This window comes from Thermobia domestica, chromosome 1, assembly GCF_964235325.1.
Source record: "Thermobia domestica chromosome 1, izTheDome1.hap1.1, whole genome shotgun sequence".
In the NCBI taxonomy this organism is placed as follows: Eukaryota; Metazoa; Arthropoda; class Insecta; order Zygentoma; family Lepismatidae; genus Thermobia; species Thermobia domestica.
Window position 1 is genome coordinate 384,760,577 of NC_137454.1, and position 19,512 is coordinate 384,780,088.

At 37.3% G+C, this 19,512-nt stretch overlaps 1 protein-coding gene across 4 annotated transcripts in view; it reads right to left on the bottom strand.

Moving 5' to 3' along the window:
• BRWD3 (bromodomain and WD repeat-containing protein) overlaps positions 1–19,512 on the bottom strand; it is a 113,386-nt gene that overhangs the window by 12,818 nt on the left and 81,056 nt on the right. For 2 of the 4 annotated variants that reach the window (XM_081731956.1, XM_081731929.1), the window contains 2 exons: positions 16,789–16,944; positions 6,823–7,042 (listed from right to left, as the gene is read on the bottom strand). In XM_081731956.1, coding sequence (XP_081588082.1) covers positions 6,823–7,042; positions 16,789–16,944 — 376 coding nt within the window. The remainder of the gene's footprint in view (positions 1–6,822; positions 7,043–16,788; positions 16,945–19,512) is intronic. The other 2 variants (XM_081731938.1, XM_081731947.1) reach the window with 2 other exon arrangements.

The following is a 19,512-nucleotide window of genomic DNA, read 5'->3' on the forward strand; positions in this document are numbered from 1 at the left end:
GCATACAATTAAGACGAAATGCCGTTATGGCTTACAGAAACTAGACCTGCAACTAAGGTTTTTCTTAAAAATAAGACATGTTATCTGTAATATTTATTTATTTATTTATTTAACAATCACCAGATACAGCTCAGAGGCCATTTTACACTGGATATCCAACAACAACAATGGAAAGGGTTTGGGAAGGTATCAGCCAGGGCCTATTTAGTAGGTACCATCCCGGCATTTGCCTGGTAGGACTGAAGGAAACCCTGGAAAACTTCAGACAGGATGGTCGGCAGCGGGATTCGAACCCACGACCTCCCGAATGCGAAGCCAACGCTCTACCACTTGAGCTACTTCGCTCGGTGAATATTCTTGAGTGGGAGCGTAAAAAGCGTAAATTATCTTCCAATGTTAGAAAAAGAGCTAACAGCATTTCAGTCTCGAAATTTACCCTTGGGGAAAACAAGACTATCCCAGAAGGGTTCAGGAAACCGTAAAAGATACTCAGGGTTTCAGAACAGGAAGGTTGGTGAAAAGGAACTACACGAAAAGAGGAGAAATACACCAATAACTTTCGTGTATTTGTAAAGAATTCAGTTACCAAGCAGAAACTCGAGGAAAAAAAAAAAAAACGCAGATCCTAGTAACGACAACAATTAATGCAGAAAATATTAAACATGTACTTTGACTAAATGTTGCATAATTGAGATCGAACAGTTGTTTGATGTTTATAGACTAAATTTAAATATGTAAAGGCCCGAGAAATGTTAGAAGGATTGTGTGTTCTGAAATGTATGACAACTTAAAATCAGTCAGTGAATTGTTCTTATCACTCAATTACTCACATGTGCATAGACTAATACCTTTGTCAACATCGGTTAAAGGGTTTAACGTTCTCCTTGTTAGCATGAAGAAGACATGAGACAGTATTTAACTGTTTAAAATAAAACTCAGAACAGGAACCGATATTCGGGTTTGTATCCAAAGCGAGTACCCCATCGAGAATCGAATAAAGCCTACGTGCGCCAGTCACTCAGCCACAAATGAGTGCTTCCCCTTTTTAAGGATGTAGCTTCTTGAGGATATAGGGATATAGTATTGGACAGGTGAAAATTAGCTTTTGAATCAATTCTTAGTTATCTGTCATCTCTAACTCTTGATCTATCTCTACACACACCAGTTCCCCATACTCTTGAACCATAGGGAAAGTAAACTGGTTGCTCTACGTCTGCTTTGCTGGTCACATGGCTTTGTTCAGCTCTGCTAGACGAATGGGCTAGTTATCTACCTTCGGGGAAACATACACACAAAGCACTCCTGTGTGGCAAATCCTTGCTTCGAATCCATTAGGGTAACTGCATTTCAATGTACGCCGTACAGCATAAATTTTTGACTTGTGGACAATCCAAACTAAGAACTACGATCTACCAAGGCACTATTACGAAGTAAAGATAATGGATTGGAATAGCAAATGACCTACACTCTCAATATTTATTTGGTATGATCTCGGAAATGACGTTAATTGAACAAAGCAAACAAAATCTTGCCCTGATTACTGTAAAGTAACAACGTAAATTACTATAATAAGCAAAATGGATATAAAAATTCTATAACACTGATAACGTTTAACGGGAAAACTGCCCAAAGATGGAAGATCGCTAGATCTCTTTAAGCTGAAGAAACTAATATGGCTGAGTGAAAATCCTCATGCGTAGCTTTCGAGAAAACAGAGAAAAGTTAGTTTTTGTAAAGCTAAAAAGCGATATTGTACGATAATGGCGTCCCTTATTCTTTGAGGGGCATTCAGAAAGTAATGCCTCCAAGCCCACTACTTGCCCAACAGTACTGCAAACATTCTGAACTGTTTATCATTAATGCACTAATGTTTAAGCTATACAACGTCACTTGTTTCACCTTCCTCTTTCTTGTCGTTCCAGAATAATGGAGCAATCCACGGCATCCAGTGATAATATCCGGTTGAAACAGGGAGCTGTCATTGAAATTTCTGACTGCGGAAGATTGTGCGCCCAGGAACATCCATCGCCGTATGGCTGCAGTTTACGGGGATGCCTGTGTTGACGTCAGCACTGTCAGTCGATAGAGTATCACCACACGTCCTCTCCTCCGCCAAAACAAATTCAAAGTTGTCCCATCTGCTGTCAAAGTGTTGTTGATCCTCTTCTGGGATTGGAATGGTGTCGTGCATACTAAATTTCTGCGAAACAGTCAGACAATAAACTCAGATCGCTACCCATCCTAAAGCGAATGCGGGCCAGATTGCAACACTCACAAAGATAAACAGGCAATTTTGCACCACGACAATGCTCGTCTGCACACAAGCCACAAATCTCAGGAAGCATTGCAGCACCTGAGGTTCATGAACATCCAGCCTTATCCTGTCTATAGTCCAGATCTTGTGCCCTGCGACTTTTAGTTCTTCCCCAAATTTAAGAATCACCTTAAAGGCCAACGCTACAGTTGGGACGCGGAACTGGATGCAGCAGTTTGGTAATTGTGTCGCCAGCAGCTACCACAATTATTCATCGACGGTATGAAAAATCTTGTTTCGTGTTGCCCGTAAAGGGGATTATGTTGAAAATTGATGCCACCATTTGTAGGTGACATTGAAAGCTTTCCACTGATACCTGAATCGGTACTATCTGTCAAACACAAATAAAGGTATCACCTTGGAGGCATTACTTTCTGAATCACCCTCGTATTAAGATGACGCTGATATCTACATATTCCCTCGTCATGCTTTTCATTACGACATTAGGTCAGTAAAATAGTGTGGTTAGAGATACAGTCCAAAATTATGATTACAACTTTAATTTTTGTTTCACTATGGCTGTCTGAATGTAAGACATATGTCAATCGATAGTCACATTACGCTGAACAAAATGAAATGATGAAATGCTTAAGGATAAATTATAGTACATAGTTTTTGGGAAAAACTACTTTTATGTCGCTGAAAGTGTGTCAATTGTTGCCAATAATAACAGCCATTATTGGCAAGTCACTTGCTGCAACTGAGAAGCTTCCGTACTCCATGGTCTTCCGCTGATCTCTTCGCCTTCACGTACGATTTTTCTGTTTTGTTATCATCCATTGTAATTGTAATCTCCTTCGCCCTCTTCCTTCCTTTCCTGCCACCATACCCTATAGCACGTCCTTCATGATACAGTTCCTTCTTAGACAATGTCCCAATCAGTTTCTCTTCCTCTTCGTAATAATATCTAAAATTGTTCTTTTCTCCCCTGCCATGTATAACACCCTCTCATTCGTTTTCCGCTCGACCCAGCTAAATCTTTCCGTTCTCCTCCACACCCACATTTCGAAGCCTTCCAATCGTTTTTCATATCTCTTGCGTAATGTCCACGTTTCTGACCCATACAGTACAATATTGCACACGAAACATTTTATAAGTCTTTTTGTCAACTATTTATTCAAGGTCCCACAAAATAATCTTTTCATCCTCCTAAAGGCTTCTCTCGCCATTCCTATCCTTGCTTTTATTTCATGTTCACATTTCATATCATTACTAATAATACCACCCAAGTATTGAAAACTAGTCACCTGTTCTATTTTCTCCCTTCCTACTTCTATATTTGACACCGACTTCTTCGTTCCAATCACAACAAAAATCGTCTTTCTAAGATTTATTTTCATCCCATATTCTTCACAGCCCTTCCTCACGCTTTCTAACATTTTATTGATTTCGTCTTCAGGTTCTGCAACAAGCGCTATTTCGTCGGCAAACCGTATACGTGTAATCACTAGCTCCTACTGAAATACCGTCTTCATTATATAGGTGCTTTTTCACTATCTCTTCTTCTCTTCTTGACATACTGAATAGAGAGATAGCATCCTTTTCCAACTGTACTCTTCTCTGTCATGTCCTCCCCTTTCTAATACTTAGTTCTTGGTTTATAAGTAAGTTTCTTATGACTCTTCGATCTTTCCATTGTCACCGTTAGAACAGCACATTCAGTCTGCTACTTCTCTCTCTCTCTCTCTCTCTATATATATATATATATATATATATATATATAGGGGATCTCAAAACAACACCGACAATGTTTGGGAGGTGATTCCTGACACCAAGATAACATAAAAAGTATAGACCAACCTGGGTGCACAACTGCTTCCTTCCGGAGTTATAGGCTGCCGGAAACATGACAAAATGAAGTTTAAAGGTCCATAGCTCTAATACTATGGGTCGTACCGTAGTCGGGTCAAGACTTCACTTAAGAATAAATATACGCTCTATCCAAAAAGAGATGTTTCAGAATCCTGCAGTACTCATGTAACAATTTTTATAGAATCATACAATCATACATCCATTACTTACTTCGTACTCTAGCGATTCTCTTTCATTATAAACAATACACATACTATTTACCTAACAACAGCTACACAACAGCATGTGCACAATTTCAATGTAACTTCCTGCCTATACTACATCCCAACATAAAGTGCTCACCAACTACCTCTAGAAAAATTGTTGCAGAAGTACCGCAGGATTCTGAAACATGGATATTTGGATAGGACACATATTAGTTCCTAAGTGAACTTTTGACCCGATTGCGGTAGGTCCCATAGTATTGGAGCTATGGAGCTTTAAATTTCATTTTTTTATATTTTCGGCAGCCTATAACTCTGAAAGGAAGCATTTGTGCACCCAGGTTGGTCTATATTTTTCGTCTTATCTTGGTGTCAGGAATAACCTCCCAAACGTTGTCAGTGTTGTTTTGAAACACCCTGTATATACTGTTAAGTAGCAGACTGAATTTACTGTTTTCTAACGGCGACACATACACAGTTCTAATACTGACAAACATACGCCTAAGAGACGCACATCTTAATTCCAAGTTATGCAAATTTTTCATGAGATGTATAATACATTCTGTATAATACACTAATTGAGATTAAATCCAAAAAAAACACTCTTTTTACAAATAAAACAATCCTTATTTTATTGGAGTTTTTTCCAATTGGTTGTCCACGTACCCTTGAGGAGTATCACAAATGCACTTGTAATACAAACAGAACAAAACAGTTGAGAATGATGCAAGAACTTGATTTTTCTTATTAACTTCTACAGGTTTTATAGTAATTGTTCTATGTACTTTATTATTATACTCATTAAACAATTCTTGTAATATGTCTATTCATTTATAATTTCCCTGAGTATTAAATTTATTCCACATGTTTTGTTTAAGAGTTCTGTTAAAACGTTTTAAAATATGTTGTTTTAAGAAGACAGATGTTCAAAATTGAAAAATTTGCAAATATCATCTCTCTATGAATTACGATTCCCGAGATATGACTGCTTAAATCTCAAATCGGAACTTCTTAAGCAAATATCTCGGGAACAGTAAGAGTAACGCGAAAAATTCCATTACTTCTTTGAGATAGATTTTGAAGCTCTATCGAATGGAGGGCTCAAAATTGAAAAATTCGAAAACAACACACACACACGGAAATAGAGAATTCAGTAAGAACATTTTAAGTTCATTAAAAAAAGAAGCAGAAACATACATACATACACACAAAAAAAAAGAAGAAAAATAAAAATAAATTCGTCGCCCGTTGATACCAAAAATGCTGATCAACTCTCCCTTTTATCTTTTAAAACTATTTTCATGATGTTACAAAAATCAAAGGTTAATATAATAATTGCTTCGTGTAATTTTCTAGCAAATACAACTTACAATTTACTGCTCAGTAAAGTTGCCATTATTCTCAAAATTACATTCGTTCTTAGTCAGGTTGTTATCTAAGAATATGACATCATTTATTTGATACATTCTTTGATAAACGATAAGATATAAACAACATAAACTATATCAGTATGTAGTATTATCCAAATACTAAATAGTTACGCAGAGAAGCTTGAATCCTTTACGATCTCTTTTTATATTTCCTGAGTTTGTCGAAACAGGGAGCTCATTCCGTAAGATCTTCACAAAATTTGCAGTTCGCAACGCGATAATACAAAAGTTATTAGATCTGGAGCGTTTCTATTTCAAATGTGTTCTCGGAAAATATGCGAAACATACTTCGGCCCCACCCGGCACCCCTCTGGCGGAGGAAACCCTCTCTTTGCTTAGGGGAAAGAAGTTAATGACCTCAGCTGTATTGCCAATTTGTCATTCAATCGTTTGGTCTTGACGAGTGAAGATCATAGGCTACTTAGAATGGTTACAAAACAGAGCACAACGCAATTCCTGAAATAATTCCTTGTGCCAACGCTTTCGCATCCAACAGTTGAAATATATCTGCCACGGCAACTTGTCCCTCCTCTTTCGAGGGAGATACGGGAAAACACACATTGACAGCAGCACCAGCAGAGGCACACTTGGTATAAAAAGGCTCAAGTATGCCAACTACCGCAAACTGAATTGCAAAGTTTGCGTTGCGTTGATGCAAATCGTTACGGAATGAGCCCCACGTCTAAATTAATTTACCAAACCATAGCATTTGATGTGTAACTTCAGTTAAGACCTATATTAACGCCATTAAAAAGATAAAACCATACTTTAAATATTCCCCATTCGATGTAGTATCAAAGAGCTCAAGCAACTGAAACTCTACATTGGACGAAATCAACGGGAAAAAAAGCGTGTCGAACGTGACTGGAATTAACAAAATTTTGTTGGGAGTCTCAACTAAGAAACGATTGATTTTCATAATTCTGGTTTCACAATTAATTATTCATGTGAATAATTAATGAAGCCCTATTAATTATTCATTAAAATAATTTAAGTCAACTGACTTAACTACATGCTTCAGCACACAATATTCATATGAATAAAAAGGATATAAAAATCTTACTTGGCCCATTTAATGTCTTCAAAGTTTTAATTCCTCTGGTGGTTTTTGCTTGACTAGATGTCGTTGGTATTGGTGATTTCCCTGAAACAGATTTGTTCTTGTTTTTCATTGCTTTCAATTTTTCTACTATTTCTTTTCTTCGTGCCGCCTTCCAATCAAAGAGGATTTTTTTCATATGCTCCTCAAACATTGCAGACAGTCTAATCGTCATCGAATAAATCTATAAAGATACATGTAATTGGTTTTTAAATAAACAAACATGTAAACACATTACATATAATACAAATACAGTCTGTTTAAGTCAATATTCAACTACTGCATTACTCGGGTAGAATTATTCTTCAATTACTAAATGATTACTGATTCCGGTGAGTTTCATAGAACATCTACAAATTTAAGTTTGAAGTTGTGCACATTCTATACGACTATTCTGCATTACCCAGTACCTACCTACTAATAATATCAATGTTTAATGCTAGATATTTGGTTGGTACGAGTGAAATGTCATTTCCAAAAAATAAAAACTACAATACTGATTAACACTTTCAATCCTAGGGTTATTTAAATTGGCAAAGTCTTGTGTCCTGGAGAAAATAAGGGTTACTTTTAAAAATTATATCTTCTTAAGTTTTTACTCTAAAGGGTTGAAACTTTCAGAAATAAAAGAAAAATGTACCAATCTAGAAGATACCAGTTTCCGAACAAGAACTATTTGAAAAATCATTGCAAACAATAATTTTGTTTATTGGAAAGTAATAATGGTGGAGTTTATGAATGATAATGAAATACCTTCTTTAGTTCTCTTTCTACAATAACTGAAAGGCATTCTTGGATCAGATTCGCCAATAGATAATTTACAAAGCACTCAAAATTACTTTCTCAAATAAAAGAGCATACAAAATTCATTTCTGGTTGGTATTTTAAATGGGCATGTCGTTCCCGAACGATCGGATTTAACGTTAAGTTTACAGTCTGTCGTTCCGGAACTACAGTAGGACAAAGTGTTAATCACAGTAGTCGCCATCTGCAATTACACGGTTTCATCATTGCTCAGCTTAGCCGTCCTGAAGGAAGTCTTGAGTTTGCAATGCGAAGAAATCTTCAAACGCTTCTTGCACTGCCCAATAATTGGGGAAGGTCCTACCTGTCAAGGAATGATTGGATAGCCGAAAAAAGTCGGGGGCACAGTCGTAGAGCGCTTACCTATGATGTGTGGGGTCCTTGGTTCGATCCCTGGCCAAGTAATTTTGTGGAGGACAATTTCGTGTTCGTGGGTTTTCTCAGGGCACTCCCGTTTCCTCCCACTTTCTCATTCCACCAATTATTCCATCATTCACTTATTTTAATTATCGTCCCGCTTAGCCTACAGGGAATAAACGTCGGACGTTAAACTGGAAGATTTCATTTCATTTCTGAAAGAAGTGGAGTCAGTGGGAGAAATATAGGGAGATATGGTGGATGAGGAAGGTTTTCGTACTCAGGGTGTCTATTAAAATTCCAAAATGAAATTTCGTGACTTTTTCGTGACCTTTTCTTTACCAAATCATAAAATTTTTCAACATTTTGAAGAGGGAATTTGGGTGCGAATTAGGCCGAATGTTCATCCATGCGATACAAACGTATTTTGCTTGCGATTTGGTAGCGTCTAAAGCCGACCATACACATTTTTGGTGGTGAATTTTGACGTTTTATAGAACAATTTTTTTCAATCTGTACTTACATTTGCACAGTTAAAAAAATCGTGACCCAAAAGCTAAATTTCGTGACTTTCATGACCGTTTTCTGATTTCAAGACTTTTTCGTGACTTTCGTGACCGATAAACACCCTGGTACTGCAAATCATGAGGTCTGAACCGTCCTGTACGCGACACCGGGCATGAATTGTCGTGCAGCATCAGAACACTATGTTCGTTGAACATTGTTGGATGCTTGTGAACACACTTGCAGTGCGTTTCAGAGTTCCTCATTGTTAACGATCCGCAGGGATCCTTTTGCCTCGACAGAGTAAGATATGATGGATTATAGAAGAGGCAGCAACATTTACGAGGAATAGTTTGAGTCAAAGTATTGAACGTTGGTCACGACTCAACTACTGTTCTGGCCATTTAGATTGTCGTAGGAGACCCATATTTAATCGGAAGTGACAATCCGATGGAAGAAATCTTCCAAGTTATTCCGTACACTCAGAGAACTGCACACTTCCCGACGATTCTTTTCGGCCGGTGTCAACTCAACATTTTCACTTTACAGATTGAACAAAGCCGCCGGACTACAGTTATATGGTTCATGACTAGGTCGTCTACAAGGTACGAATATTTCCCGAGGGTCTGGTTCGACGGTGTTTTTGACGAGCTCATCCAAACATCATGTTGGTCAGTACTCACGGGGATCATTTTACAACGAAGCTTGACCGCCACCGGAACAAAACTTGACAAACCAACGATAAATAGTGCGTTTATTCGTCATTCCTGGTCCAAATGCACTGTTAATATTTTTGGCAGGTTGCTGTGCACAATAGACTAGTCTCAGTTGGTAAATCACTTGGACATGTGATTTCCATGGTGGACTTTCACACGAACCTCTTAAACAAGGCATTGTCTAATGATTGTGTGGATACCCCAGCCTGTTTGATGGGTGGTACTGAGCTTGTAAGATGCGTGACGTTAGTCTATCCCTGTATTGTGTTGCAGAGGAGTTTCCGAGATGTCGAAGCGGACACTTCGTTCGAACCAATCTGATATATATGTATATATGAACGTTAAAATTTCATGAAATGCACAATATGCAGAAAAATTGAGAGGGACCTCTTCTGAAGATTTCTACAAGTTTCTCTATCGTACCAAGAACGTCAATATAAAATGGAACCACTAAAACGATACGATTTCAACTTTTCAACAATTCCACTATATTAGCTTCACTTCGATAATATTAGCTTTCTAGTTATTTATCCCAGTTTATCAGAGCACGAACAGTTGAAAGTACACTCCACGACGTTCATTGCATTGTTTTATAGGAATCATAAGTACAGAAAAACCTCACTTAACGGATACCTCAATACGAACAAATCTTTTTGTTTCGGCAAAAATATATTATTACGGGACAGAACACTTTTAGGGATACAGTCTTCTTTTCCCTACAACAACATTTTAGTAACCTCTTCATAATCAAGAAGAAATTATTCTCAGTTGACATGTATCTAGCATAGAATATACCTGCTGCAATGTAAAAATGCTTCTGCGATACAGTAAGTACGTCCACGCAAATTAAGTGTCTGCAAGATATTTACAGCAGAAGCTATTTCAAACTTTTCTCTAAAAATTATAAAACCGCATTGACTGGTGAGTTCTATCTACATATATTTTTAGTATTTAATAATAATTATTAATTAAACGTAAGGAAGATTTATTGTCACAATATTGACCTAAAGAATTTTTTAAACCATCATCTATATTTCAAGCAAATTTATCGATTTCTCTTCTTCAGGATGATTTAACCTTAAATCGTATTAAATAGCTGGCTAATCACATACTGATATATGGTGTTTCAATAGTAACGAATCACTTGCAAAGAGTATGAATCTCAGTAAACAGAAAATTATCTATAGAGAATGTTTTATATACATTTATTTAAAGCTCCAGTTATTTTGTAAATGGCTAAATAGTGTACTATTTTAAGTCAATAATTAAGTACAATGTTCCATTTACACCTTAATAATGCCAAAATTTATAAATTTATGAATTATTTTAAGACACCGTCTTGGGAAGTCACTGTTGCCAGTAAATATTTATATCCAAATTGGTGAATTTTGTGATAATTTGTATCCGTCATTTCTGTTCGAAGTCTAATATTGTATTTTCATGAAATAAGTCCTCTTTTAATGTCAAAGATTTTTCACATAATATTACAAAAGCAAATAATATGTAAGATGAAAGTAAAGTTTAGTATTTAATAGTCTTGTTCAAAAAAATCTCGGGATCGCGATGGGTCAGTGATAGATTCTTGGTTCAATCATAGCTCCCGCCAAGTGGGCTTTGTGGTGGACAAACACCGTGTGAGTCTGCTTTCTCGGGTCTCTGCCGCTTCCTTCCGCTTTCATCATTCCACTACTATCATCCAACTCATCAGCATCGGTTTTCCTTAGTGACAGTGCATAATTATAAGATATTAAAATTTAAAAACACTCTTTAAACAGCAGTACTTTGACAACCATGCACATGACAAGTTGGAACTTGAAATAATAATCTTAAACAACAAAGAAAGAAAAAAACTGGTTTACTTCAGACTGTAGGTAATAGTAGTTTAACTAAAAATGGATGGCCATTTTTTAAAACTCTACATGAAACGAAATGTTTTGAGATTTATGTCCAATAATTATGCCCTGTTGGCTAAAAAAAGAAAAATAATTAATGAAAATGAACAGTTATGGAAGATTTAATAGAATTGTGAATGAGGGAAGGAATGGAAGAACCCTAGAAAACCTACGGACATGATGTCTTCCACAAACTCAATTGGCGTGAAATCGAGCTAGGGAACCCTCACACCAGAAATGATCGTTCTACAAGAACCACTGTGCTCCCCATAAAACTGTACATGTATCTGATAATATTGATATTGAAAATTAATGAATGCTACCAAACTATATGTCACAAACATTCCTCGAGAAATGATTTAAATAATATTACTGTTATGCTTTGATAATGCAATCTTCATACACCTAGTTAAAAAATCAGATTTTCTACGAGGAATGTTCAATTTATAACCGGAATTTTTGTCAGGTGTTGGTGTGCGCAGCTTGGCGTCCTGTGATAGGGTAGTCCTGACACTTTTCTACAACAGTAGGCAGTTGAGAAGATAGTGTTGTGTGTATCACTACATTCCGGAGTCAAAGCGCTCCAGCATCGAGTGGAAGCATCCAGACTCGCCGCCGCCGAAAAAATTCAAGGCACAAGTGCCCGCTGGCACAGTGATGTTGACGGTATTCTGGGAAAAAGACGAGATGATATGCACCGATTTCCTGGCACACGGGGCCACAATCGATGCGGCGTATTACAGCAACCTCCTCCGGAACAAAGTAAAAGAGTTTTAAGAAGAAAACGGTCACAAACAGTGAAAGATGGCGTCACCATCCTGCATGACAACGCGGGTCCCCATACGGCGCCAGAACAACGGTCACAGCTATCACCAAACTTGGTTGGGAGATCCTAGATCATCCCCCGTATAGTCTCGATCTGTCGCCTTGCAACTTCCATCTTTTCATCCCCTGAAGGAGCACTTGGGAGGACAAAAATTCCACACCGACGACGAAGTCAAAACGTGTGTGCTGAAATGGCTGAAAGATCGTCCCAAAGAATTCTATGTCGCAGAGATATGGGCACTCCCACACCAATGGGACAAGTGTGCGTGCACATGGGAGTACCTTGAAAAATAACAGTAATTAATTTGCATGTTGTCTATGTAACAAAAAAATCCGGTTATAACTTGAACGTCCCCAGCATTCCAAGTTTGCACAAAAAACAAAACTCCTGGCGCAATGGCACATAGAGTTGCTGAGCTCTACTAGCTGGCTTGCGGCACTCATTCTTTTGGAGTGATGTGGAGTCAGTACATCGGCACCCCTTCGTTAATATTGGCTTTCTAGTCCGGAGGTCGCTCTCTCTCTTTCAAGTAGCTCCCTGTTGCCCTCAAGAGGGTGGGTGAAAGTCGTAATAGCAACTACCATTTGATGAGTCCAAATGGACATCTATCCTTCCTCTGGCCAGGGCTGCCATTTCTTGACTTCGCTGATCTCACGACAGACGATATTCTAAACTGGCTAGAGCCTTGGTTAGGGTTAATATAGGAACTCAAATTTACATTAAGATCATTATCAGCATCCCTGAACACCTAAAGCAGACTGTCCGGTTGGAGGACTTATATCGTCATGAACTTCATAAAGTCATTGCTGATGTGTTCCCCCTCCTCCCCTCGCAATCAACCATTCTATCAATGGTAATCAACTCTTCTACGTCTCGGAAACATTATTCACATAGAGGACAAACACTTAATCCACGAAGATGGTCTAAAACCTTAGAAAATTGTTTGTTTAGTCATGATTAAAAATGTTTTGAGACATACATTAATAGTAGGTTAACATAACTCGCACTATAATTATTTTTATCTATTAAGTAACCATCAACGCATGGTGACAGCCTTATTTTTCTCGTAAAATATTTATCAGAGTAAACAATTCTCTAATATTTGGACATCCTGCCTGAAGCAGCGCGGAGGTGGGATGGTGTCTCCTGCCAGTGCAGCGCGAAGACGAAAGGACTCCTGCCCGTAGCAGGGTGTAGGTGGGTTGTTTTTTCCTGCCCAGTGCAACGCGGAGACGAAAGGAACCTACTGCCCGTAGCAGCGCGGGGGCAGGTAATATCTCCTTCCCAGAGCAGCGCAAAGAGAAAGATAGGAATGATCAGCTGGAAATTATTTTTTCTGTTGCTCGACGTGCTAGTTTATAGCCGATTTTGGAGGTGGAGTCTGTGGAAGGGTTGTAGGGTCCTTCGCGGCTCTCCGTGTCCTTCTTCGTAGATGGCTTCTGTCGGCTGCTTGTTGATCCTCGTGGAGAACCACACTTATTGTTTACAAATATGAGAAAATATTGCAATACATAATGGAACTGTCCAGAAATTAATGTCTGAAATCTGTGGTTTGTTTTTGAAGCAGCTAACAGAACTACACATATGTTTAGTACGAATTACGATGGTCCTCATTGTTCACTAGGAAATATGTCACAGGCAATGACACCACTGTTCAGTTTCAAGGGAAGAAAGGAGAAATAGTTACACCTCACTCATCAGAAAGAAATGTAACAGAAAAGAGTGAATGACGCTGTTTTGTTACTGATAATGTCAGTGTGCTACGAGACATTATTCTGTGTACATTGGGAGCTCTGCAACTGTGCTACTCTGACCACGTCTGCGATTTTATCATGGAAATCAAGTTGGAACAAAGGAAGAACACCAAGTTCTGCGTTGAACATGATTCAGGAAGCTTACGGCGATGTTGAAATAAGCAGTGTTCGGTGTTTTTCGAGTGGTATGGGCTTCCAGTGATGTTCCACGAGCTCAATCACGAAACCATTCGACACCTTTGCCAAGGCCACCGATTTCTCTGTAACTTTGGGGGGGCTCCATTCATAAAAAAAATACATATAACAAGAAAAAATACATATAAAAATACATATTTATAAAAATACAAGGGGCACACATGAGCTTTTGGGGGCCAGGAGCGGCGCCCTTGATCTTTGTGCATGCGGATTAACGGAGAACAATACATAGCATTGCTACCAACATTGGTTTATTATAAGAAACAGTGTTGGCAATCCTCACCTGTGTATAACCTGATAATGTGGCGTGCTGCTGACTAAATTTTCACATCTGATCTGGCTCCTGCTGATTAGAAATGAAATGAAATCTTGTAAGTTTTACGTCCCAGGCTTCTGCCGGCTACGCTAAGGAGACGGTGATGATGAGAAATGACTGAAAATGGTGGAATGAAGAAAGTGCGAGGAAATGGGAGAACCCCGAGGAAACCAACGCACACGTATTTGTCCACCAGAAAGCTCAGTTGGCGTGAGATGGGATCGAACAAAGGACCCCATGCACCACAGGTGAACGCTCTACCACTGAGACACCGCGACCTCTCCTTCAGATATGAGTTATTCTCCCAAAGCTTAAGGTTCAGCTTAAAGGTAGCCATTTTGACACCATTGCGGAGACCCGGTGCGACCATATCATCATCATCATCATGGGCTGTTTTCGAGTTTTGCGTTCTTGTAGCACCAAGATCATATGAGATGTGAACCTATATCAACGTGGGATCTGAACCACATGAGCTTCCCGTGGGAGTTGAACCTAGGACTTTCGCGCCAAAGGCGGTAACGGTAACTATTTATTCACATATAGAACCTCTATTATTATTAGGATCACGCAACTGGGATTTTTAACACTATAATCTTGATATGTGGTTACTCTACATTATAACTAATGTTTTTTTGTTTTTTTTTTTAAGTCAGTTAAAGCGAGTTTGTTAATACAGTCAATCCGTTAATACCTTAACGAATAATGGAAAACATCTAAACAACAAACTCCTTTGTGGCTTTAGTCTCCCCTTAACAGGATATACCTCAACAAAGCATCATATTTTTCAATGTATCATGAATCAGTTCGTACGCTTGGAACAGAGCGTCCTGCTGTCGTATGGAATTAGATCTGACCAGCTATTAATATATTAGTACAAGTTGGAAAAATACTTACATTCAAGTTTAATAGTAATAAAATACCGATGATCGTGATGATGGCAAAGACAGTTTTTTGACACATTTTTTCTTCTTTTGACACTAGTAATTCCTTGAAAATTACAGAAAGTTGAACATTGGAGCTTAAAATACTTTTCTATGAAAGCTCATAACAGTTTAAATATGAGCGGACCTATTTCTCAACATCCGGAACAATCTATATATTACAATGTTTGGTTTATATGTTTGTGGTCAAGAAAAGTTTATATATGTTTGTGCCCAACCCTTTCGACAGTGAGTTCTCGGGAACCACAGGCAGTTTTCACTGATCGATTGCAAATTTTGTGTAGATTGTTCAGTTCTAATTGAATATTTTTAAAATATGGCCGTTATTTCTTTATTACATTTTTTAGGGGTACACTGGAAGTATGCAAATTTTAGAAAAGTAAAGCATCATATCCTACGAGTTATATATTCCAACACCACGTATTTGTATACGGGGTTAGTAGATCTCTTCGGCGTTTGATTCATGGCCAAATGATAATGAAAAACGAAGGATAACCGTTTCTTCAGTCTAAGATGAATCTTTATTGTTTGAAGTGTTTTGCCCAATAAACCTATGTCACTGACATTATAATTAATTGTGTATGTAAGGTATTTGCTTATTACATACTGCATGCAACAAGAAATAAAACACTGATCATACATGAATTAGAAACTCCAACCGGAAGTAGGCTCAAATTTTGCAAACGTGCGATATTGAAAAAATAATCGAAAAAATCTCCACTTTATGGTACTCTTTGCCGACTTTTATCAAGATGTCCTTCACTTGTGTCTGTAAATGGATATGAACAGTGTTGTGAGGAATGACAAGGAGATTCATGCTCAGATCTCAATGATGTGCTCGTAGAGAGCGCAGGTTCAGCTAGTTATATATATAAAATTCAATTCATTCTCTTCCTGGCTATAGCCACGACTTAAGAATACGTATTAAATTGTTATATTTAATAAGAATATAATGTAATAATATTTAAACTGTCCTTGACGATTGATCTACAACTGACAAACAGCGATCCGAAGCAGTTTTCAAGAAAAGAAAAACGGGCATTTAGATTTAGAACTGAGAAATAAACTAATAGTCCGCAATTTATAGATATATGTCAAAACAGATAGAAAAGTTAGGGGGAAAAAATTATGATTACGCTTGAGAAGATCCTTAGTACGGATCGTTAATTGTAAAAACTGAATTCTCTATCTTTTCATTACTTCTACCTTCTCTATCTTACTCAATAATATGCAAATTACAGTATACGTTATCCACTATTTACTTGTGCAACGGTGGAGATAATCAAACTACTATCTATTTTTTCATGTAGCTATACAGCTTAGGCGTTAAGAATATTTTCACTAGGCCTCTGAAATATACGTGAACAATACTATAAGAAATCACTATTTAAATGTGCAGTAAAGACAAGCTGAAGTTTCTAAAAAAGCATTAACAACATTTATACACCTATAGAAACGTAAATACGGATGCAAATCATTGATTAAATCCTTTAACGAAGGAAATGGGCAACACAAAATCTGCATGCTCACTAGAATTGCTAAGGTCTCAAAAAATCAAAACTGGAGCAAATAAGAACAAATGCTGAAGCAGGCGAGTTTCAAGCAACGAACACAGAGCTCCTTACCTTTCGAAGGGAAGGGTGGGCATAGCGAGACGAAATTCGTGTTGACAATCGTAAAGACCTGATGTTTGGGGGTATATAATAGTTGGAGTATATACCAGAGTTCCTTAACTTTGCAGTAAAATTGTTGCTAGTATTGGCCCCTTCATCACAATCCTGCTGGGAAAAATATTCAGCCCAACTCATTTCTTTATTAGTAAGCGAAATTACACCGAATATTACAAAAATACTATACATACAGTGCATTCAATAAGTTCCGAGACCACCTTGAATTAAAATGCTTAACGATGCCAGAAAAAATTACTAATCATAAAGTTAGTTTTTCTATATACATCCCTTTCTGCAGCACCACTTGTAGGACCGATCGTAGACGCTCTGGAACGCCCGAGGAAAGTCGTTAACTGAAACAGTGTTCAGCATCACTGTCACATTCTTTGATTGTTATGTTCCTTTACGTGTTGTCAGTATTTCCTTATTCGTTATCATGTTGAGAAAAAGGTGCAACGTGCTGTAATTAAGTTCTGTGTTAAATGCGGTAAAACCATAACTGAAACGTACAGAATGATACAGAATGTGTATGGATATGATTTAGCGCCTATTCATACTAGTTTTCTTGTGCGTCACTTTTTGGTCAAAAGAAGAACCACAGTCCTTGAACACCTCCATATTCACTTGATTTAGCCCCAGCGGACTTCATGCTCTTCCCTAAGCTCAAATCTGTCCTCAAGAGGGAGCGTTTTGAGGGTGTTGCATTGATTCAAGCGAATGCGACGGCGGTGACTTTCCTAGGTTGTTCCACAGAAGTGCGGGAAGGAATGTATGTAGAGAACTAACTTGATTAATAAATTTTTCTGCCATCGTTAAGTACATTACTTCGAGGCAGCCCCGGAACTCCTTGAACGCCCTGTATAGGCTATAAACCAAAGGGCTCAATGGGCTCTTCTATGTAATTTTTAAGCTTCCACCGAAAGTATAAAGATTTACGAACAATATACAATTATTAGGATGAGAATGCAATTTAAGTACTGAAAGTTTATACTCTGCTGAAATGGAAAATGTGTGTATATGTGCAAAATAATTATGAGGTTATAAAGGATTTTGGAATTATCACACAGACATAGAACTGATGTCAAGACAAATAAAAACTCGTTACTATTTACTAACGCACGCTTTAGATACATCACATAAATAAATGGTGAACTCATCTCTGTATACTGTGCAAACTTTTGTGCATAATATCAGTTGTCTCTAGAACCTTTTTTCCATACCACTTTTTTTTTAGTACACGGACAAAAGAAAGTTATGCAAATTAACAGTACGTAATTTCACTTTCAGACTTTCAAAATTGCCATTTAACTAGAATTCAATTTCCTGCAGATTGTTTACTTTGAACAACTTAATTACGCTTTATTATTATAAAAATATTGTACCGTTCATCGCAATGATATATATAGGAAAAAAATAATCTCTTCTTATTCATATGATATATGGATCAACACAAAATTATATCCTGTATAGAATTTCTTCCTACAAACGAATCCCAATTTTAACGATATCTGCCGATAGATTATCAAAATAAGTCTGACTATATACAGATACAAAGGATAAGTAACTTCTCCAGGGAAAATTTCAAAACGAAAAGAACGCTGAAAACCAATGAGAATTAACACACATGAACTTCACTTTAATAAAGGTAGAAGGGAGTGAATAACAGCATCATTATCTTATGCCTACTGTTGTAAAACTCAACCATCAATTGGCGCCCGAAGAAAATTTTCCAGGGGGGGGGGGGCATCTCCATGGTTCCTATATTACGTCTGATATTTTATATTCGTGGTTTGCTATATTATGTATACATTTTCGTGAGTCAAGGGGGACCTAGGTACCCCCTTCGGGTGCCCATGATTGCAAGTACAATTTTTATTTCCGAATGAAGTCTCACGGAAAAAGTTCATTTTTTAAACAGATTCTTAAAATTCTAAAATAATAGAGATATGACGTTAAAGATTTTGTAAAACTTAAATTTTTCTTATCGGAATAACAGTATAATCTGTTTTAATTCTTTACACAATGAAAAACAATTATTGCACACCAGAAGAGTCAGTAATATTAAACAGAAATACCAAAGAAATTGGCCAGGAGAGAAACACAAGGATGATCAGAAAAAGAAAAAAAAAATACTATATTTTAAATAAAAGCCCGCTACTAATTGTCTTTTCATCGACCTGTCATTACTCTTTTTAATGATGATTGAATGGATTCTATCGAGTAATGCAAAAATCAATATGTTCAAACATTGTACTCTGTATCTGTTCTTCGAATTATTCTTAGTTGCTACCACATGCAGAAAAAAATTACAACTGAAAATGTTGTTCATATTTTCGCATAGCTAGGTCCAACAAAAAGGTCTATGAGACTTTCTTTCACAGAAAACTATAAGGGAACCACTTCCTTCAATACTTTCCTCTACCTAAGAAGCATTTTAAAACGCGACTATACTACAATATTATTGTCTTGTATGATAAAATAATAATGTTCTTGAAAAGCACGCTGTGAACTTAAGAGGCAGCAAGAGTGGATTAACTGTTTCTAGTTAACATGTGCCATAAACACAATTTCATTATATATATCAGATAAAGATTTTGTTCTTAATAGTAAATTACTTCAATGGAAACGACATATAATGCAGCTATACGATGAAAGCTTCATGGCCATATTAATCTTGTA